Source organism: Metarhizium album, assembly GCF_000804445.1.
Source record: "Metarhizium album ARSEF 1941 chromosome Unknown scaffold_35, whole genome shotgun sequence".
NCBI lineage: Eukaryota > Fungi > Ascomycota > Sordariomycetes > Hypocreales > Clavicipitaceae > Metarhizium > Metarhizium album.
In genome coordinates, this window is record NW_024467609.1 from 37,144 (window position 1) to 58,987 (window position 21,844).

General features: G+C 56.5%; 7 protein-coding genes across 7 annotated transcripts; 4 read left to right on the forward strand and 3 right to left on the reverse strand.

Annotated features, from left to right (window-relative positions):
* Positions 1-842: 842 nt before the first annotated feature.
* Positions 843-1,849, forward strand: MAM_07703 (oxidoreductase, 2OG-Fe(II) oxygenase family; the record flags this gene model as incomplete). The annotated part of the gene is made up of 3 exons (XM_040826501.1): positions 843-1,099; positions 1,181-1,214; positions 1,337-1,849. The coding sequence occupies 3 exons, from the start codon at positions 843-845 to the stop codon at positions 1,847-1,849; spliced, it is 804 nt and encodes a 267-aa protein (XP_040675453.1).
* A 647-nt stretch (positions 1,850-2,496) lies between these two features.
* MAM_07704 (aspartate-tRNA ligase) lies at positions 2,497-4,455 on the reverse strand (the record flags this gene model as incomplete). Its single annotated transcript, XM_040826502.1, has 4 exons — positions 2,497-2,923; positions 3,050-3,324; positions 3,392-4,036; positions 4,093-4,455. The coding sequence occupies 4 exons, from the start codon at positions 4,453-4,455 to the stop codon at positions 2,497-2,499; spliced, it is 1,710 nt and encodes a 569-aa protein (XP_040675454.1).
* Positions 4,456-5,897: 1,442 nt separating this feature from the next.
* Positions 5,898-9,673, reverse strand: MAM_07705 (serine/threonine-protein kinase SRPK2; the record flags this gene model as incomplete). The annotated part of the gene is made up of 5 exons (XM_040826503.1): positions 5,898-6,338; positions 6,450-6,702; positions 6,756-6,825; positions 6,901-7,685; positions 9,486-9,673. 5 exons carry the CDS (start codon positions 9,671-9,673, stop codon positions 5,898-5,900), a joined length of 1,737 nt encoding a protein of 578 aa, XP_040675455.1.
* A 1,328-nt stretch (positions 9,674-11,001) lies between these two features.
* MAM_07706 (transcription factor IWS1) lies at positions 11,002-12,419 on the reverse strand (the record flags this gene model as incomplete). Its single annotated transcript, XM_040826504.1, has 3 exons — positions 11,002-11,272; positions 11,350-11,828; positions 11,889-12,419. 3 exons carry the CDS (start codon positions 12,417-12,419, stop codon positions 11,002-11,004), a joined length of 1,281 nt encoding a protein of 426 aa, XP_040675456.1.
* A 434-nt stretch (positions 12,420-12,853) lies between these two features.
* Positions 12,854-14,407, forward strand: MAM_07707 (Nucleus export protein Brr6; the record flags this gene model as incomplete). Its single annotated transcript, XM_040826505.1, has 3 exons — positions 12,854-12,962; positions 13,053-14,017; positions 14,069-14,407. The coding sequence occupies 3 exons, from the start codon at positions 12,854-12,856 to the stop codon at positions 14,405-14,407; spliced, it is 1,413 nt and encodes a 470-aa protein (XP_040675457.1).
* A 1,501-nt stretch (positions 14,408-15,908) lies between these two features.
* Positions 15,909-18,601, forward strand: MAM_07708 (uncharacterized protein; the record flags this gene model as incomplete). The annotated part of the gene is made up of 5 exons (XM_040826506.1): positions 15,909-16,148; positions 16,242-17,353; positions 17,412-17,530; positions 17,595-17,829; positions 17,890-18,601. The coding sequence occupies 5 exons, from the start codon at positions 15,909-15,911 to the stop codon at positions 18,599-18,601; spliced, it is 2,418 nt and encodes an 805-aa protein (XP_040675458.1).
* Positions 18,602-19,164: 563 nt separating this feature from the next.
* MAM_07709 (Peroxisome membrane protein, Pex16) lies at positions 19,165-20,450 on the forward strand (the record flags this gene model as incomplete). Its single annotated transcript, XM_040826507.1, has 2 exons — positions 19,165-19,333; positions 19,420-20,450. 2 exons carry the CDS (start codon positions 19,165-19,167, stop codon positions 20,448-20,450), a joined length of 1,200 nt encoding a protein of 399 aa, XP_040675459.1.
* Positions 20,451-21,844: the final 1,394 nt, after the last annotated feature.

Below are 21,844 nucleotides of genomic sequence, written 5' to 3' on the forward strand. Positions count from 1 at the left end.
GGAGAGAGCCCGGATTGGGACTCCCAATCTGGACTTTGGTATCACGGGGATTATTGTAGTACCTCGAGAAAGAAGGCCTGCGGCTTGGAACTTGGAAGCATGTTGTTTGTTGCGTCGCCCGTCGCAGCTTGAAAAGCAATTACTACTCCGCACGGTAAACCTTGGTTTGCGTCGTGTCATACAAGGTCCCTCTCGACAGCTCCATGGTGTGTATGCCATTGCACGACAAGGGAAGACCGCCAATGTGGCTAGGCTGTACTCCGTAACCAGTGCTTCTTCGTTGTCTCGTCTCGGCTTCGTCTCCCAATGGCAGTTGATCCATCTTCATTCGCAGCGAACCGCGCCGTTGGGGAGCGGCGATTTTGTCTCGAAACGGCGGCAGCCCTTTGGGCCAGCTGCATAATGCCGTCTGTGCCGTCCCATCGGTCAAACTGGTCTGCTTACTTTCGGTCTTCTCCCCACCCGGGCTGTCTCCAAGGTAGTTCCAGCGTAGCGTCGACGGGTATGTCACCCAGAGCAGCATGAAGATGCGAGGAGGGAATACGTCTGCAGCAAGCATTGCCGGACAAGCCCATCCACCGAGGTGAAGGCGAAGGCGGGGTGAGGTTATGAGCATGTCCCTGGCCGTGCTTGTAAACCAAGACGATTATTCCCTTCTGCCTTGCCTCTCTCTCTCTCTCTCGCTCTCTCGCTCTCTCGCTCTCTCGCTCTCTCGGTGTTGGCTCCCTTTTTTGTTGTTGTCTTTGATAAAAAAATTTTCCTACTTTCCAGTGTTTCGGCTCCTCTGTGTAATTCCAATCTCGTTTTGCCGTCATCCGGGTATTGTTGCCCAAATCGCCATCATGTCTTCCAACAACAAGATGGCCTCCCTGGCCGTGGTTGACTACGAAGCCCTCGCAAACAAAGACGCCGGTGAGATCCAGCGGCTCGTGACGGCCTGCCAAACGGTGGGCATGTTCTACCTGAACCTCGGGAGTTCCAACATGAGCACCGTCCTCGAGGACGTACCAGCCATCTTCCATACCGGGCATGCCTTCTTCAATCTTCCGCGAAATGGCGAGGAAAAGACGCAAAGCGCCCGCGAGGGCATGGAGCGAGGGTATGCAACAAAGCAGAGAAGGGTTTCCACGCGCAGGCCCAGTCACTAACCGTTTGTTTTGTGCTTTTGGAAAAAACGCAGTTACCACGCCGGCAAGGGGTTCGAATATTACGAGGTGAGTGTGCCCTGCCCCTGGTACAGACAAAGGCACAGACACAGAGCTGCCCCGCGACTGCTGCCGTCTTTAATCCTTTTTTATTTTATTTTATTTTTTCGGTTCTGCTAATCCCGTGGCAGATTCCACGGGACGAGTACCAAGGCGGCAAATGGCTCTTGCCGGCCACGTTCGAGCCGGAAAAGGAGCGCATCACGCGCACCATGGATTGCTTCCACCGGGCCATCCAGACGGTCATTGCCGAGCTGTCTGCCGCCGTGGGCATCAGCATCCCCGAGATAAGCGACGACGCCGCCATGCCCAGCGACACGGCTCTCAAGCTGCTGTACAAGCCCCCGATGCATGAGGCAGGCCATGTTATTCACCCCTGGCACACCGATTTCGGCCTCGCTACCCTGCTGTGGTACGACGAGGTGACGACGCAGATTCCAGTCTACGACAAGGAGGGGAAGCAGACGGATGACTGGGAGACGGTTCCGGTCGTCGATGGAGCTGTGCTTGTCAACATCGCGGATGAGCTCGCGGCCAGGTCGGGCGGACGCCTGCACTCGACGGTGCACCGCGTCGTAGCGCCCCCGGGACCCAAGAGGGTGAGGAACGGCATGATCTATCTTCTCCGGCCGTACAAGGCTTGAGCAGCCTTGCCGGTACATGTACGCGCTGCGGGCCTGGGAAGCGCAGAGTAGATGGATGTGAGTGTCAGCCTGCGAGGTACTACACGTAAATGCACTGCAACTGCACTAGACTGAACATGCGGCCTCTTGCTCCCACGCCCGGGTCGTCCGGACGCTGTGCTCTGTACTCTGCCAGTTGGGGTCGAGCAATTAAGCTTTTGGTCGAGGATATACGCGGATGGAGTCGTAGGCCGATCCGGATCGTGGAGGAAGGGTGTGCCCTTTAGATTTCCGTGCCTGTCTCACCATGCGCACTTTGTCTACGGCTCAACCGCCAAGGAAACGTGTCGTGTCGGCTATTCAGGGATCCATCATTCCTCGCCACGTACTGGTAGTAGTAATGACATGTGCCGGACGGCTTTTTGGGCCGGGGGGGCCCTGCGCTGTCTGACTGTCCATCTATAACAGGGAGCACTCGGTTGGCGTGGGCCTTGCCAACCAAAGACTGACGCACGTCACCACGGTCTGTAGACGCCAAGCAAGTGCTTGCAGTGGCAGATGAAGCCGGCAATCGAACCAAAAACGAGAGTGTATAAGACTTGTCCAACGGCGTGCTAGAGTACGTAACGTGCCTCGACGGGCTTTCCTCCCGTTTTCCCACGGGCACCCTACGGCGTCAACGTATTCACGTCCCTCGGGAACAGCGTCACTTCGCGGACGTCATCCAACCCCAGGAATCCCTGCAGCAGCCTGTTGACGCCCAGTCCGCAGCCGCCGTGTCGCGGCATGCCCGTCTTGAAGGCAGCAAGGTACGGCTGCCACTTGTCGGCGTCGGGGTCCATGGGCGGGCCACATATGCCGGCACGCATGGCCTCGCGCAACTCGTCGTATGAGTTGATGCGCTGGCTGCCGGAGCAGACCTCTCGCCCGCCGACAATCGTGTCCCACGTGTTGGAGAGCCCCGGCGCATCCGGGCTGGCCTGCGAGTTGAACTGGCGCATGGACGCGGGATACCGCTCAATGGTGAAGACGTCTGTGTTTCCAAGACGGCTGGACTCGAGAAAGTGCCGGCCAAGGGCGGCTTCCTCTTGATCGCTGTGTTTTTGAGACGAGGCATCCCATCAGCAAGCAAACTGCGACTGGGGTTGTTTCCCGGGGGGAGGATGGGGGGATGGCACCGGGTGCGTGCATATCACGACGACAGCGCGATGCGATACTCACGTGAAATTCTTGCCGTCGTCCGATTCGAGACCAAGCTCCTCCCTCAGAATGCGCTTGGCCTCGAGAAAGGTGACGCGCGGGACTTTGCCGTGCTCATCCAGACCGATCCGGAAGGGCCTGGCACCGGGATAGACGTCTTTGACAACTTGGACGAGCTGCCCGTACGGTCTGCGCTCCTGCAGAGCCCCAAATACAAATAGCAGCATGGACTCGACCAAGTCGACCACCTCGTGGTAGTCGTCCTCGAAAGTCATGGCAATGTCCAAGACGGTGAACTAGAGCATGTGCCGTGTCAACCAATGCAGACGGGTTGGGGTTTGGGGTTGGGGTTTATGTACCTACCTCAGTCATGTGCCTCATAGACTTGCTAGACTTGACCTCGGCGCGGAACACGGGGCCAATCTCAAAGACACGCTGCATGTCCATGGACAGAGCCATCTGCTTGTGATGCTGCGAGCTCTGGGCCAGCCAGGCATCCTTACCAAAGTAGGGCAGGTGAAAGTACTCGTTGTCGCCGGGGATGGTGGCGGTTATGATACGCGGTGTATGGATCCAATGGAAGCCGTTGGAGCAGAGGAACTCGACAATGAGCTGGCACATGGCGGAATGAAGCTTAAACATGGCCCCGGAAGCGGCACGCCGCACGTCGAGGATGCGGTGACTGAGCCGTGCCTCGAGCCCAAGGCTGTGGGAGCGGCATGGAGGAAGGTTTGGAGACGCGTAGGCGATGACATCCAGGTTCGTAACACAGACACGGCCCGATTGAACATGGCCCGTCACTCTGATGATGGATTCGGGCGTCAAGTCGCGCGCCCTGTTCCACACCGCCTCTGGAATGGCCGTAGCGTCAACAAAAGCTTGCAATGCCCTCTCTCCAAGTCGAAGCTCCAAGAGCCGCTGCTCGGGGCTGTTGGCTTCTAGGACCGAGTTGACCCTGGCATCAAAGGTCACCGTGGAACCTTTGCAGCCGTCGAGCGTGAATCCGTCCTAGTCGGCGAGTTGAGGAACTCTCTCTCCGTGGGAGGATGGGAGCAACGACTTACCATGCTCTTTGCCGTCATGGCGGCACCGTTTTCAGACGAGGGCATAGCGCGTGTGGGAATTGGGGGGTCAGAGTCGGTTGCGATTGACTGTCCAGGCAGGGCCTTTGTGCGTGCGGGAGCGGTGTCGACGACGACGATGGCGACACTGGCGTAGGCAAGACTCGAAGAGGTTGTCGAGCGTGATGCGAGGGCGGTCGGCGGACTGGCCGGTGTTTTTCTCTTCTTGGACAGACAGACACCTCCAGCCGGCGCCAAGGGGAGCGGCTCGCTCGGGATAGTTTTTGGAGGCTCATGATCCTTGGAGCGAGATCCGGATTCCGGACCGGCGGTCCTTTGGACTGTGCCATGTGGACTGTGGAACATCGGCCAAGAGGGTGAGGGAGGAGTGAGTGAATCAAGTCCCAAGTCCCAAGCCGGCACGCACATGCACATGCACATGCACATGCGCTGAGACCTCAGACATGTGTGCCGATGGATGGACTGAGTCGTTGGGTATCCTCGCATCCAAGCCCAAGCCCAAGCTCTAGCCCAAGCAACGTGTTCCGTAAATGGAAGCTGCAGCCAGCCACGCACTTGTCAACCTTTTGGCTCATGCACCCCCGCCAATAACTTGACTACTGGTTGCTTGCAAACCTGCACGGTGCGTCTGCACAAACTACAAAAGTACAAGATGGCCTACTCCGTACCAAGTACGTACGTACTCCGTAGATTAGATCAATAACCCATCTGCAAGTCTACACTAGCAAATCTGGGGTCGCAGCTGTTGCGTGTCATTTGACGTGACCCAAATTACACACATAGTTTTGCGCATTCACACTTGAGCAAAGGATGGATACGTTCACCATATACAGACCTTTGCAATGACCAATAGAGCAGCAATGCGCCAAGTGGATGAAATACACGCCCAGCTTTGTAGACGCATAAATCAACACGGCACAAGAGCTTTTGGTTGAACAAGAAAGGTTCCAACGAGCTCTCTAGCTCGACCGGCAGATGGGAACAATCAGTTGTCTCGGGCATCCCGCTTTGCAACGCTAATCGTCTCGCTCTGCAATGCCACTGCAGAATCCTGCTGCGGATCCCGACTCCACAGACACAGTTGCCATCAAAAAGGCTGTGTGAGCCTGCATCTGGAAACCGCCAGGTTTGGTAGAGTGGCCGAGCTGGACAAGCCAAGCCATGTCTACAAAGCAATTCGGGGCATTCGGATGGGGGGACACGAGTCCAATATTCTCCCTGGCATGGTTCGAACTTCGTGTAGATGACACATACCCTACACAGAGAGTTGAGACACGCTCTTGAGTGCTTCGTGACCAGCAATCATCAGTCCACAATCACTCCGGGAAACACGCACGCGCAAAATCTTCCAGAAACGTCATGCATGGTCTATCTATTCCAGCTCAGTTACGCAAACCCATGTATTCATAACATCCTTTCCCCCCCCCTCTCTCTTTACTCCCCTTCTGCTGCTCCCATCATCATCATCATCATCATCATCATCATGTACCACATCGACATGTCTTGACATTTCTCTTCTTGCAGCACTCATTTCTCTCCAGGATTTCTGCTCATTGCCCCTGCTCCACTCTGCCGACAATTGCCTACACCGTGGCCATCACCATAAGAACAACAAGAAATCTGATCCAATAAATGCGCACGTCCGTCACCCTCTATACCAACCAACCCAGGCACGGCATGCTGCTGCTACTGGATGGAGAGAATGCTACTGCCAGGGCAGCAAAAATGGCGGCCGTGGTTCGTGTTTGGCTGCCAACGCCGCCCCAATTCGTCATCTTGTCAGCCCCTCATCGCTTCCTCACTTCCGTGGCCCATCCCTCGATGCCTTCCCCCCGCCCACCTACTTCCAGCCCGTCAATCTTCAAGCCCTTCATGCCGGGGGTGTCTTCCAGCCAGTTGTGGCCGGCCATGCCTCCCGCGTTGGCTCTCTTCTCCGGGATCAACTCTAGCATGGGCAACAGGAATCCCGAGATCCTCTTCGCCTCTTCCTCCTTAAAGTGGTACTTCTCTCGAAGCACGTCTGGCAAGGCCCAGTGTCGTAGTCGATGGATGTTCCGGAGCTCGCCTTTGCGGTTGAAGATTTCTTGACTCCACTTGCCGCTGAGGCAGAGTGACCGAGGGAATGGTCCCAGCAACTCAATGATTTGCGCAATGTGGTCGTCGTCCTTGCCGTACTTGGTGCCGGATTGCGGATCAAACAGATAATCGCCCGTGATGAGCTCAAACACCTGCGGCCGCCTGGTTAGCACCTTTTGTTGAGGCAGCAGCAGCAACACGTACCACCGCCGCCGCGGTCCAAGTAAGCCTAGGAGTCGGGGAGTCAGTGAGCGGGTGCTTACCATGGCAGCCATGCTCCAAACATCAGTGCTGGCCCCCCACTTCGCGCCAAGTATGACCTCTGGCGATCGATATTGCCTGGTCTGAATGTCGTTGGTGAAGTGGTGGTTCACCCAGCATGCGTTACCCAAGTCGGCAATTTTAACACTGATGACATCGTGGGCGTCCTCGGCCTTGCGCTTCTCGCCTGCTGAGGCTGAAGGCCCACTCGCCTTATCGAGGGAGATTCCCGACACCTCTCGGGTGAGAATATCTCTGCAGAAGGAGTCAGCAATGCCGTCACACCCCGGGGGCTCGCTGTCACGTACGCCGTCTTTTCTCTCTGCTTTTGCGATTCGTCCGTTGACTTGGGGGATTGCTCGTTATCTTTGCTCGCAGCTACACGAGCCGGCATTGTTAGCTCACTTTTGTCGCAAAACCATTGACCTCGACATGTTGAGGTGTTAAAGTTACCTTGGTCCAGAACGCTCCCGACACTCGGTGCTGATGCCCCAGGAAACAGATTTGAGTGGTTAAAGGTGGAGTTCAGGGGTGAGGGTAGTGGCTGGCTGCCTGTGATGAGCGTCCTACGTCTCCTCCTCCCGTTGCGGTTATTCTCCTTGTCTGCGGGCTCGTTCTTGACCACCTTCTTGACAATCTGCTCGACGTCGCCAATTTCGATGAGAACGTTTTCGGGCTTCAGGTCGGTGTGGATAATGCCGCATTCCCGGTGCAGGTAGTCAAGACCCATCAAGACCTGCTTGGTGATTTGCTTGACCAGAGGCATGGGGATGCCCCTGTGGCACCACCTCTTGATCAGACCCAGCAAGTTCTCGCCGAGCACCTCGAAGACCATGCACACATGAGTGCCATTGGGGCCCTTGTGTTCGAAAGAATCGAGAAGACTGACCACGTGCTTGCGGCCGGGGTGGTCGGGATTGGCTTGGACAATTCGGTTGAGAAGCTTGATTTCGTCGATGGCGGTTTCGGTGTAGTGGGCGGCCGAGCGAACAACCTTTAGGGCAACGTGCTTGCCATTGGTGTTGTCGCGCGACAGCCAAACGGTTGAGAAGTGGCCCCAGCCGAGCTTGCGAACGACGGTGTACTTTCCGTCCTTGAACTTTTCGCCCACCTGGACGGGATGGTAGCCGCCCTTGCAGTAGTCCTCGGAGTCTTCCTCATCGGCGGTGTTTTCGGCAGGGTCGTCGACCGACGATGACGATGGCGAGGCGGGTGCGCCGGCGGACAATTGATGTGATCTGTACCAGGAATGATCAATGCAGGATTAGCACAAGGTCGCAAGTGGGCGTGGTTGCCGCAGTGGCCACGAACACGGCGGACTCGGCGTGGGCAACAAGACGAAGGAGGCGGTGCCGTCATGGACGATGGGGATGGCGGGATGGCGGGTTGGCCGGGGAAGGGAGAGGGTTAGGGAGGGGGAGACAGACGGGGGCGGGTTGGTTGTGGTCTTGTAGAGGGGCCAAGTCGCATGTGCGAGAAGAAGCATGGACGAAGCCTTGCCAAAGAAACAGACGGGCAAGAATAAGGCATGATGCGCATGGGAAACTGGTCCAGAGCCGTGGCAGGGGAAGAAGGGGCGGTCAGCAAGAGGCGGCAGAGGGGCAGCAGAACCTTGACTTGAGGAAGCTCATCTCGAGACCATTGTGTACAGTCGCGCGAAGACAGCGACCGCAGCAGAAGTGGTGTGCGGCGGGGAGAGTTTGGAGGCAGACGGTTGTGCAGGACGGAAATGGCTACACAGCAGGACCTCGCCGTCCAGCTTGACGAAAGGAGCCGGTGGCAAAGTGCGACGTCGGGCAAGCTCCTTGGGGGAAGAGGATGCGAGATGGCGACGCAGCCCGAGTTCGAGACGAGGGGAGAGAGAGAGATGGAGAGGGAAAGAGAGAGAGATGGAGAGGGAAAGGGAGAGGGAGAGAGCGGGAGGGAGAGCACTCGAGGGCACGACGTCTTGGGTGAAGTCGAGTGTGATGGGTGATGGGTGATGGATGATGGGTGACGCGTGATGGGGTCAGTCAACTGGTCTGGCTGGCTGGCTGGCTGGTCGACTGCGACCTGCGACCTGCGACCTGGCGACCGCGACTGGCGGCTGGCGGCTGGTTCCAGAGGGGCTGCCCCGGGGCGGGCATCGAACGCTTTTTCCCTCTTTCCTGTCGAGCGAGGCACTTGTTGGGGGGCCCAGGGGGCTGCTGGGGCGGGCCGGGGCACCACCAAGCACAGGCAGGCACCCAGTCTCTCTGCCCTCTATTCCGTACTCCGTACCAGAATGCAACTTTGTCGAGAGACTTGCTGCTGGTCTGCTGGCTGCATTCGGCCCAGGCGCGAGGCTGCACGCACACAGTCACAGTGCTGCGGCTCACGAGCAAATGTCAGATGCTCAAACGTCCCAGACTCCCGAGTCCCAGCAGCGTGCCATCCCTCAACCCAGCCACTGTCGAGTCCCATGTTGCGAGCTGCTGCTCCGTCTGCTAGGGCCCATGCGCTCAAGTGCCGCCGCCCTGCACGCTGCGCCCAACGTCCCAGCCTCTGCCTGCTTTGCCCGTCGAGCACGTCCCGCGAACCACGTCGAGCGGCATGCAGCTTTGGGAGCTCGACGGAAGAATAAACTTCTTGCTGCCCATGCCGAGTGCATGCATGCTCTCACTTGAGCCGTCAATGTTCGCCGCAGGAACGTAGCGCGGTTCCGGCTGCGGCGGGAACTGCATGACGCCAGCAGCGCGTAGTTGGTCGTCCAGTCGTCCAGGCTGTGCAACATGTCTGTCCTGGTCATCAAGCCAAGAGAAGAGGGACGAGGCGGTTTTTTTTTTCAATGGTCTTCTTGTCTTCTCTTTGCTCTAATTTCTCCTTTTTTCTTCTTTTTTCTTCTTGTTGATTTTTTACTTAGGTGCAACAAAAGATTGTAAATGGCTCGCAGATTGCTCAATTTTAAAAAAGGACTAGTCCACACCTGTGGAAAAGGGAAAAAAAAAAGAAACCAAATCAAGCAAAAGGGGGCAGGATAGCTTCAGACAAAAAGAAATAGCAACGGCATCTATACGCACCCAATCGTAGCGTCTTTTGGGCTCGGCTGCGCTTGCCCAGCTGGCGGCGATTTGCTCTCGGTAGTGATGATGGGCTTGAGAATGTCCTTCTTGCGCTTTCTGGCCAGCGTGTCAGCTCCGTTGGAGCCCGTGTTGTCGGGCTCTCCAAGGGGAGGCTTCTCGGACTCGGGCGGCTGATGACCGTTCATCTTTGTCGCCTCTGCCTTTTGGCCACGTCTATGATGTCGTCGTCGGTGCTACGTCGCAGTCGGGTGATGTGTCGCCAGGTCGAGGCCGGAAGGCCTGATGGCTCCGCGGCTGGGATTGGTCGCGCACAAGGCCACAGGCGCAAAGCTGCCAAGTCTGCGATTCGGTGCTGAGATGAGAAATGTAGGCCGAATCAATCGTATGCTGGTCATGGACAGTCTGCCGTAGACAGACGTGGCGACCACGGCGGCGGCGGCGGCGGCGGCGGCGGCGACGGGTTGTGTTGAAGACGGCGAGGGCGGATTCAAGTGACGCGCTCAACCGCGGGGGGAAAGAGGCTCAAACGAGAAAATAGTCAGTTATCGGCGGATGGTGTCGGCGTCGCAAGCCCTTTCTGTCTCTTGGTTCGCTTTGCGCCAAAGTGTTTGTCTGCCAGGCGGGACGCGGAGACTGGAATCTGGAATCTGCCTTGGTTGATCGGGGGCCCAACTCGACTGCCATCACAGAACAGAAAACAACATTGAACCGACCGGTTGGCCCGGCTCATCGATATGGTGGGACTGAGACTGGGACAGTTGTTGGGCTAGAAAATGCTCCCGAGCTAGCAGTAACTAACTAGTTACTCCGTAGTTAATATCCTACTTAAGAATGTCTGCGAGTCCGACGGATGCCCCCGGGCCAATGGGGCCTGGCACCTGGCACCTGGCTCAGCTACTTGGTGGTCCGTACTAGTCCAACGTTCAAATGTTTTGCATTCAACGCTGCGTCGCGGCCTGGACGTCTAAGTACCTACTAACGTTACAACCTCCCGCAGCACCTTGACGCACCTGCCTTTGAGGAGGCCCCTTTGACTCGTGCACTCACTTTGTCGAGAAGTAGCCCCACACCAAACCGCATCTGGTGCCTCCGGTGCTTGACGTCACCTGCCAGCCATCGGCCAGTCAAGAGCCAACATTCATGCACATTGCTGCCTCAAGCATCAAAAACCGCCGCTTCCTCCAGCACACCAAGAGATCCCCTCTGTTCCTACTTGGGTGTACCTAAGGTTTCCTTGTTTTTCTTTTTATCTTTTTTTTTTTTTTTAGTTGGCCGTATTTTATCGTATAAAAAAAAAAACTGCCAAGTTCGTCCAAGTCAATTGCATCTACAACCACCAGCTCCAGTCTTGAATTGCCTTGCCTTATTTTGCTTACATACGGAGTACCTAAACCCTAAACTCCTAGTGAATCCAGTCCAACCCCAATCATCTGCAAATCAGCAAGAAGAGAGCAAACATGGCAACCTCGCCGCTCAAGCTCCCGCTCCACCAAACCGCAACATTGGCCTAGCTTCAGCCCCTCTTCTTGGTCTTTTGCGTCATCTTTCTGAACGCTTCCATGCCGCCCGCGCCAAGCGGCCTGTGTTCTGAGCCCCTGGTGCCGTCAAACGTGCTTTTTGGCGCAATGGTGTAGCTCTGCGGAAGACTCGTCATGCGCGCTCGGTTGCTAGACCCAACTGGTGCCAGCATACGCTCGCGCTGGGCATCACGCGCCGACATGGCTGGCCGTTGCGTGAGACTGAATTGCGATCCAATCTTTTGCCGTTGTGCCAGTTTGGCGGCCCTAAAATCGTCATGTCAGCCTGTCATTCACCCCCCCAGCCACCACAACGTAGCAAACAAGTACAGCCTCTCACGTACTGGTAGTCGTAGTCGCGACTTTCAATCTGTCGCTTCTTGTAATCATCAGTTCGTTTCAGAATAGGTCGACTCCATTCTCCCAGCAGCCTCTCGGCCATTCGCTTGATGCTGGGTTCTGGCTTCTTGCTACGCGTGTAAAATAGTACCACTTTTCCGATTCCGCTACTGAGAAGCGCTTCCTTTTCAATGTTCAGCTTGGTCATGGCTGTAAAGAGGTCTCGCTGAATGTTGTATGCCGGCAGAGATCCATCATTGAGCGGCTCAAGAAAGAACTTGACATGTTGCAAAAAATTGGTATCCGGGTCTAGGACGGCATGTTGCACGTTGTTTCGGTTCAGAATAGCGTTGACCTCGGGAAGGAGTTTCAGCTTGTGAATGGCAGGTTCATTGGACTCCCGCGCCTCGTTGTCGGCTCGGCATGCTCGCTCCATCTTGAGCTTCAGGTCGGCAAGCTGATCATCAATCTCATCTTCCAAGTCCTGCGGCAGTCCGTTAGTCTCAAGGTACGCACACAACTACTTCCTCACCGCCTGGCTTACAATCTCGTCTTTGCGCCGACGTTTTGTTGTTCCGCTCTTCTTGATAGCTGCATCCAAAGCTCGGTCGATGGCTCTCTTCCTTCGCTCTTCCGGACTCAACTCCTCCTCATTCTCAGGCTCAGGAGTACCAGGCTTTGCTCGCCGTCTCTCCCCTTCGCCAGTGCGTCTTGCTCGTCGTGATGCCTTTCCATCGACCTCTGATCCATCTTCCATCGCAACATCATCATCGCGGTCTCGTCTCTTCTTCTCACGACGGCCCTCTCGAGATTTCTTGGGAGCATCTCCAGCTACACGCTTTCGCTTGGTAGCCTTGAGAGTGCGCGCAATATCTTCGTCGATATCCACTGGCCGGTCCTCGATGTTGGCCGTCTCTGGATCGTAGTCTTCGAACTCGTTTTCGTCGATTTCCGAGAGCGCGTCCGAGTCTCTGTCTGAATCAGCTGCCGCAACCTCATCTTGGAACTCCGCCTCCTTTCCATCATCAACTGCATCGTTTGCCGCCAAATCAGCGGGCGACTCGCGGTCAGACATGCCGAGGTGTAGATGTTGCCCAGGAAAGAGAATGCCTCAAGTCGAAATGAAAAGCCCAGGTAAGGCGTGCGGCAGGCTCAAAACCCGAGCTGGAAAGCGTGCACTATCGGCGTGACAACAAAGAACACGATGATTTCGATAGACGCGGCTAGCAGAGGCACCCTACTTCGCGAAAGTCGGTTTCTCCTCGTTGCCCCCGACGAATACTTTGAATGCTCTAGGAAGATCAAGCTCAGGGTTTCAATAAGGGCCCTGGCCTGCTGACATAATGGCCCCATTTTTAACATTCTAACTAGCCACCGCATGAGACCCACTCAATGTGTTGTTTACTTCCGCTCACGAGACGTCGACGTCCACGGTTTGACTTGGTGATGCTCGCATCGTGGTCCTTCACGGCACCTAATAGCCCCTTCGTCTACTCATATTCCACGAGCATGGACGCCAGATCGTTTGAGGGCCCTATGGACTGGGAATATCAGGACAACGGCCCTCTAGACCCAACCAGCCCTTTTGCGCAAGCTGCCAAGAATATACAACGGAGCGGTAGGTTTCCATACCTCTATTGCCCTTGCTTGCGAAAAAACTGTTGATGGCCGCAATTCCTTGCACTATCCATCTAACACAGCAGCCCAGCTGTCGGATCACCGTTCAAAACAGCCCGACCCCCGAATCCCTTCGCGCACCCTCAGTCACCATCAAAATCGCAGTTCAGCCTTCCTCAAACATCTCAGTTTACGCCCCAGCTGTCGTCGAGAAATACAGCGCCCCCATTCCGAAACCCCGCGTTTACAACTCCTAGAAAGCCCGTCGATGAAGTCGTCTTTTCCGAGGCATCTGGTGCGGAGGACAGCCCGGCAGCCGCAGAGGTTTCGGACTATCCAAACGACACCCCAGAGGTAGACCGTAAAGCCGACGTCTCCATGGGCGCAACTATCACGCCCCTCAAAATTGACAAGTCTTCTCGCTATGGAAAGTCCAGTTCCAAGAAGCACCTTTCAGGGAAGGGAGAAATTCGAGCGCATCGCGACCTCAATGTGTCGATGCGAAAACGGAAACGGCACAACTTGGACAAGGATGTCGGCAGCATTGCTCGGCACAGTGGCTATGAAGACGACTCCTGCGACTCGGGTTCGGACTCGGACGCTGTTGGCGGCGCTCGGAGGTCCAGAAGTCGCTCAAAGGGCAAGGGAGATTCCCGCGGGGGAAGGGGATATTTCGAGTCCCTCTTCTACGCACTCAACAAGTACCCCAATACTCCAGATCACATGCAAAGATGGATGCAACTTGGCGCCAACGTCTTTCTGGTTTCTGTGTTGACGTATGTCAGCTGGTCCGTCGTGAGCACCATTCGGACGGATATCTCCAACGCCAACATGGCGGCGCACCAAAAGATAGTCAGCTCAATGGACGCTTGCCGCCACGACTACACAATCAACGACTGTGCAAACAACAACAAACCGGCTTTGAGCAAGCCATGCAGCGAGTGGTATGAGTGCATGATGCAAGATCCCGACGCCATCATGAGGGTCAAGGTTACCGCAAAACAAGTAGCCGAAATAATCAACGAGTTTACCGAAACGATGCATCTCAAAGCATGGGTATGCTGGCTATCTGGACCGTGATCGAAGGCGAAGACTAACATGGATTAGGGCGTCATTGTGGCCATCATAGCGATATGCTCGACGGTCAACTTCAGGGCATTCAGTCGGTCACACGGACACAGGGGAATGCACCCTACGCCATCTCAACCAGCAGGAGACGTGCAGGACAATGTCAGGTCTCCCGGGATTACACCCGGCTACATGCTCGTCCCGGTACAGACGCCGAGGATGCAGCGGCAGGCATTGTTGGATGAGGGAACCGACACAGACAATTCCCCCATCAACATGAAACCCTATCACACGCCGGCAGGGCGGCGAAGCCCTAGCAAAGTGAACAGTCAATCAAGTCCCATCAAGTATGGACTAGGTCCAAGCAAGGGATATTAACGACGCGAAAGCCTAGCGCTTGAAGTATGCTGTAGGCCGTTGGAGATTGTAAGATGGATTCAGGCCTCGGTATTAGGTATTTAATTGGCTACGCTGGGCTAGCACACAGAGTGACGGCACGGCATGGCTTGGAATCGAAATTGAACAGTGTCTGACACCAAGAAACCAGTAATTCCAAGTGACTGTATTCATGCCAGGTTGGGTTCTCTCCGCCGAATTATCATTTATATGCCAAGCTGCGGCTGACGCAGAAATAGTAGTGCGGCACCTGGCAGCCGTGTGGCAAGTGGGCCACCAGCCACCTGCCCCGACCCCCAGTTGCACTTTCCGTTCTCGCTAGCTGGGCGCCTACACTTGAGGCGGAGAGTCGAGACGACGGCCGAGTGGCGTTGCGGAAATCTCGTTGGCCCAACCTCACACAAAGCGTCGAGTCTTGAAGATTTTGGGGCCCTCGTGGGCAGCCGTATGGCCAGGCCTACATTGGTCGTTGTTCATTTCGTTGTTGCTAAGCCGATTCAAGAGTCGTCTAGAGTTGCCACGTTGGCACCCATCCGAGGCACTCTCTTTTCTCCCACGGCGGTTTCTTCAAGTTTGCTCGGTAGCAATGCGACCATGGACCATTGAATTTGCGACAGCGCCTTGTTGGGCCCTTGGCCACCCGGCCTGTCCACGGTCCACGGTCCATGTTTGCCAATCAACGGCGCAAAAACACAGAAGGCCGGGCGCCAGGGGCTTCAAAGTCGACCAGGGTGCAACGGAGCGGGAATTATCGATAGAGGCTCGATTCCCATGATTCATTCCCGTGGAGCCCGCCGTTGCGGCAAATAGCCAATGTTGCCACAGCGTTGAATGTCCATTCCCGACAAGGCGGTCCCCACGCTGACTTTCTCTGGTTCTTGGCTGGCGCCCGCAGCTTGCCAGCTCAAACCACCGATAACAATCGACAGAGCTGAAATCGCCGAGCGACCCCTGCACCGCTCAAATCGCCGCTCAGCTCAAAGCCTTCGTCCGCTCCTCCCCATCCGAACAGTCATAGCCGTGGGACATACGAAATCGATCCCGATGCCGTTTCCAGTGCCTCGTTGCTGACCATTGTCTGGCGAGGCCTGCGCAAATCCACGCTTGCTGCTTCACTCCCAGTCGCCCATCGTTGCTGTTTCTTCCCCGCGCGCCATGTCCTTGAATGTATTACCTATGCGAGGCGCCTCAACACCAAAATATATATCTGGTTATTTCGGATTGTCCACGTGGGATAAAGCCTTACTCTACGGTAGAGCCCAGGACAGGTTGATTTACTTCTCATTCCCTCATTGCACTGCATCCGGCGCCCCGCGACATCGGGGTGTCGCCTCGCTTGCAAACCAGAGAGAGCCTGGATCCAGCCCGGCATCACTGCTTGGGCTGTTTGTCGTGGCTTCTTGCAGAACCGCCTCGGCGCTGAATACGGGAACCCAGCCCTCGACAACCCACCTCGTGCGGTTTATATTCCAGGCCAAGAATCATGGACGGGGACAGCAGTAGCCATACCCCGTCGGGTCCGAGCCAGCCCAGTTCGGGCAGCACGCCTCAGGGAACCACTGGCACGCAGTCCACCCAGTCGCAGAACCTTCCTACGCCCGCCGCGTCGTCCTCGTCGTCCGTAAAGCCACAGTCTAGCAGCACGCAGAATTCGAAGCGGAGGAGAGGTCTTGGCGTGGTCACCCCGAATGCCTGCACGGAATGCCGAAAGAAGAGAGCAAAGGTGTGTACACGTCGCTCGTCTCTCACCTTGAAGCTTTGGTCTATGCAAGCTGTTTCGTAAGCCATACTGACACGTCCGTTCCCATTTTCATAGTGCGACGGCCTGAGGCCGTGTGGGCGTTGCAAGGCTCAAAAAGATGTCGAATGCGTATACGAAATTCCCGTCCGCCAATCCAAAGAAAATCTTCGGACCGAGATTGAGGGTCTCCGCCTTCGCCAGCGGTCCAGCGATCAGGTTTTTGCTGCTCTCGTCAGACCAGATGCATGGGAGGAGGTACTGCGGCGGCTTCGCGGCGGCCAGTCCGTTGAGAACATATCCGACTGGCTAGGCACAGTATTGGCTTCCGATCTCAGCGGCGATAATGTCATGGGCTCAGCTTCGGGCTCGGGGTTCGGGGCCGGCCCTTCCCACAGCATAGGCCAGCTGTCCCTGGGAGTCGATACAGAGGTAGCTAAGCAACCCAGTGTGCGAGGCGACGTGCAGCAGAACAGCCCGTGGACAATAAGCCAAGCAGACTCGACGAGAAGCAGCTCGTACCCGGACGCCATGAACTGGACCTCGGACAATGCCTCAGGACCTCCACAGACAAGAGTGGGCTCGTGGGCGGAAAGCATGCCACTGGACCACATGTCTGGTTCTGCCATGCCCAGATATAGAGGTCTTGAACAAATTCTGTCCTTCATGGATGAGTCAGAAATGAAGGCACCAGCTCAGTCTTGGACGAGCATCACTGGCGACATAAATCTAGTCCAACACCTCCTCGCCTTGTACTTTTGCTGGGAATACCCCACATTCGCATCGCTAAGTAAAGAACACTTCCTACAGGACTTTCAAGACGGACGCCACAGATACTGCTCCCCCATTCTCGTCAATGCTCTCCTGGCTCTGGGGTGTCGATTCTCGACACACCCCATGACGCGGGCGAATCCCAACGATCCGTACACTTCAGGTGACCATTTCTTCAAAGAGTCCCAAAGACTGTCCAATCAAGAAACGGACCACCATACCTTGACTACAATTCAGGCTCTCGGCATAATGTCCATTCGAGAGGCGAGCTGTGGCCGGGATTCAGAAAGCTGGTACTACGCTGGACAGAGCATACGCCTGGCTGTGGAGGTCGGGCTGCACCGAATTCAGGACGGTTTGGATGAGGATGAGTTGGCCGTTCAGGCGGCCACATTCTGGGGGGCTTTTGCTCTCGACCAGTAAGTGAAGACTCGTGTTTTGAGCCCAGATTTTACGCCGGTACTGATGTCCTGGTAGTGCCTGGTCCCTGGCGACGGGATCACTACCTCAATTCTCTTGCTTCCCACACCTGCCACCCAAGCCCGGTATCATCGGCAACATCGAGGCTTCGTTGTGGGTTCCGTACACAGATGACGGTGCGTTGGCCCCCGGTGATGCAGGTTGAAGTTCCTAAAAGAAATTGCTAACTCAACTGCACAGGAGCACCGCTCCAACGGTCCTGCGAACAGCCCTCAAACGTGCGGTCCGTATACAAGTGCTTTTGCGAGCTCAGCGAGTTGGTGCACCAGTCACTGTACATCCTGCACTCTCCAGGGAAGCCATTGACAGCCAGGGAACTGTTGAAGATTTACACGCAATATCTCAATTGGTACGATAGAATTCCAGAGGTGTTGCGGCTGGGTCACAACTTTACCCCGGCCGTCTTGTTTGCCCAGTGAGTCATGCTTTTTGTATGTTTGGTGGCTTTGGGATCTTGGGTGCTAACGTGTCCCAGCATGTATTATCATTTCGCGATTCTTCTTATATTTCGTCCCTTGATCAAACTTCGCATCATTGGGTCGAAGATTCTTCCAAAGGACGTCTGTTCCCAGGCAGCCGACGCCATTCAGGGCCTTCTCACGTCATACTCACAATTGTATACTCTTCGGCGCACACCTTCCTTTGTGCCATATTTCGTGCTCACCGCCTCGATAATGCACCTCGCCATTGGTGCGTCGGGCGCGCTCGACGTCAACCCGGGCAAGGTCACGCCTGAAGATATTAAGAAGGCAGTCAAGGTTGACTCTCGTGTCTCAGAAGCACTCAAGAAGGGCATCGCCGATCTGACGGAGATGGCGCCCTGTCACCACTTCGCAGAACAGGCACTCAACATCCTCCGGTATCTTGCAAAGAAGTGGAACATTGAGGTGGATTTCGATAACAACAACCTGACGCCGGAGGATTACGACCGGTTGGTGCGGCCATACACAAGCAGTCTGAACTTTTTCGCCCCCAATGTCGGCGTAGAGGACTTTATCTGCGATTGGGGCTCAGGCAACCGGCTGGTGGCAAATGAGCAGGGTCGACTGGTGGAAAAGGCGGCCGAGAGCCTGGAGAACCCGTTGTTTTGGCCGTTCCCAATGCAAGGCCGGCCAATGTTGCCGACTGGGAAGGAGTTGGAGCAGGTGGGATTTGCCATGTTGAACCAGGGTACGGACTATAGGTAGGTCGAGCCAGGTGGGAGCTTGTAGGTACCTTCATTGTAAACGGATAGTGGGATTTTTGCACTGTATATCATGATTCTCCACGATGAATGAGCAGAGGATGGCGCTGGATGCTGGGCATCATGGCAGTAAGTGTGGTGAACGCTTGGAGTTGGGAGGGCAGACTGTCTGCGTGGCTGATAGAAAGTCATTTGATGGCCGAACCGGTCATGGTCACGCTTCGACGTTGCAACATGTCGCCAGACCTGGCGGTACATTTTGAATTCAGTCACACATGTCAAGTAGTAATATCTTCCTCCATCTAACCCCCACGGCCAACGCCGCCGTTCATCCCGACGTTGGCAACTCAGGTGCAGGGTAGGCGAGTGGCCGACGCACTCCTGACGTACCTCGGCTCGGGTTCCCATCAACGTCAGCGTCCTCGGGCACAGACATACACCCGCACACACACACACACAAACACACACGCACGCACGCACGCACGCACATAGGCAGACGTCGCGTACCGTCGTCCCTCCATCGAGCCAGACGACGGCGGCATCATCCCAAGAAGAAAAATAAGCAGCATGCCTGCCGCCGCAGCGCCAGCGGCACAGAGACCGCGGCCCAGCGTCGGCCAGATCCTCTCGATGCCGCCGCAGTGGCTAGCCATGTACGACGACTTCATCACCAAGAATGCCGGCCAGGTATCGCAGATTGAGAGCGCCCTGCGAAGCCTGACGTACATTATCCCTGGTGCGTACCGCCGCTTGCTGTTCAATACCGGCGCGCGCGCGCGCACACACACCCCAAGTCAACGTTACTAAAACCCTAGGCCCCAGGCCGCTTCCGCGACGCCGAAATCGCCTCGGAATCCATACACTCGTTTGTGCAGCTCCTCTCGCTATACCACGACAATTTGCTCTCGCGGCCCGTGTCGCAGCTCCCCGTGCCGCCGCCACTGCGGAACGCGCACGCCCGCTACACGCGCTTCTGGTCGCACAAGAGCAAGCTGTACCGCCGCATCGCCATGGTGCTCCAGATGGTGGTCTACACGGAGCTGCTGTGCGAAATGACGGCCAAGAGGAGGGGCGGGGAGCGCGCGCGGTGGAAAGTCGTGGTGCTGATAGAGGGCATCAAGGCCGCCTGCAGGCTGCTCCTGCTGCGGGTGACGCGGTCGCGGCCGCTGGTGACGCCCGTGCTGCCCGAGAGAGAGGCCATGCCCGAGGATGAGGGCGAGCAGCAGCAGCAGCAGCAGAAGCAGGAGGAGGAGGACGAAGAGGACGAAGAGGACGGAGGGGACGAAACGCGGCACGAGAGCAAGGCCCGGCTGCCGCCGCACGGCCTCTCCGCAGCAATGGACGTGAAGCGCCCCCACGAGCGGGAGTGGAAGATGCCCCGGACGGGCATGAGTCTGCCGTCGCTGCCGGACCCCGGCGACATCAGCTCGTACCTGCTGGGCCGCGTGCTCTCCGCCGACGACATCAAGCCGGCGGCGAAGCTGCTCAACCGGCTGCAGGGGGCGTCGCGCGCCGCCGAGGTGCTGCATGTCCTGGCGCCGCTGGTGTACGCCGTCGCCCTCGCGCGCAGCGGCAGCAAGACGTCGTGGGCGCCGTGGGCCGTCGGGCTGGCCGTCGAGTGCGCCGCGCGCCAGCTCCGCGACACGAGCCTGCGCACGACGGCGCTCGAGAGGGACGAGTGGCAGAGGCGCGGATGGGCCATGGCCTGGTGGGCTATGAGGGGCGCCTTTTACCACAATGTCACGGCCGGCGTCGTCGGTGCCGTCACCAGGCGCATGCCCGGCTTCGTGGCCGGCATCTTGGACGACTACGAGTACTTGTGGGAGAATTACTACTTCAGCACCAGTGCCTAGGGGGGTCTGCCGACTGCCCTGTTGGACGTGGTGTTGTCTTGTTCCGCGGGATGAAGTGGATTGCTACGAGCAAGACGTGTATTATTTCCGCATGTCTGTCTATTACGACTAACATGTGAGGGGCGTATGAGTATGACCGCGGTGTACTTGGCTCTGTGTGTTTTCGCGGGATGCATTGTCGTCCCCGTTTCGGTTTCCGAGGCGGTTAGAGGCAGCTGCTGGAGAAGTGGGAAAGAGGGACCATATGAATCATGAGGTTAGAAGGAGCGTTTCAAGATGGTGGCATCATCGGATGGGACTCTTGTGCTGGGCTGTACTTGTACGCACAGCAGTCCCAAGGAATGCATGACGGCCCGGATGCGCATGTGAGGCCTGTTGTGTCCATGTACGCAGTTTAGCTGGACAGTCCCCCGATATGAACAGGACAGAGGTTCTACTTGGAACTTCCATGCCCGCCATGTTTGGGCGCATACGTCCATGGAATGCCATGTCAAACCCAAGAGCAAGGCTTTTTGTAAACATGTTCTGTTCCACCACAGGATCACGCTTCCCGTGTCTCGTCGCCGAGGAAGCTTGACTGGAGAGCTCAACACTGAGGGTGTGATACGCGACTGAGCCCGCGACTGCCGTCAAACTCGTCGCCTTGGGAGACTCGCATTCTCTCTCCTCGAGGACAGGGAGGGCCGAAGAGTAAATGTCCGATGCTGTCGGGGCCCCCAGTCCAGCTCAGCCTCAACTCTCTTCCGCCGCCGTCTTCATGCACAGGAGGATATGCGCAAGCCTGACATGGATGCCAATATCTCACTCTCGGTGCCACCATAGAACCCGCATGGTGCAAAAGTGCCTCTCTGATCCACAGACGTACATACGAGTCGTTTCATCCCAATCGCCCTCCCGCGGGTACGCGGTACGATGTGCATGTCAAGGGCATTGTCGGAATCAATTGCATCCAGCCCAATTCGACACGGGCACAGCCACCACGATTCATGCTGCGTACAAGGTTCAGATCCGGAGGGAGGAAGACTGTAGAGATAAAAAAAAACCACTGCTATTCCGCTGACAGGACTCAAAGATAGTAAGTAGCACGATAGTAGACGGGGAGCAGAGGAGCCGAGGCATCAAGATATCCAGGTGGCGGTGCTGTGCCGAAACAGGCTTGTTATCTAGGGTTTTCATTTCGGAAACAAGTGGCTTGCAGGCGTGTTTTGGGTGATTCGATGCGATTTGCCGCCGGGGCTCGTCATCTTTCTCGACAGACAGACAGCAGGAGCAACGAACGGGGGCAACGCGTCCGGGTTCCTGGATGGCTGTCGTGTTGACTTTCCGTCCTCGGCAAGCAACTAACTAGACTGGTCATGCTCTGACACCCTGGGTGGTACTATGTATGACGATAA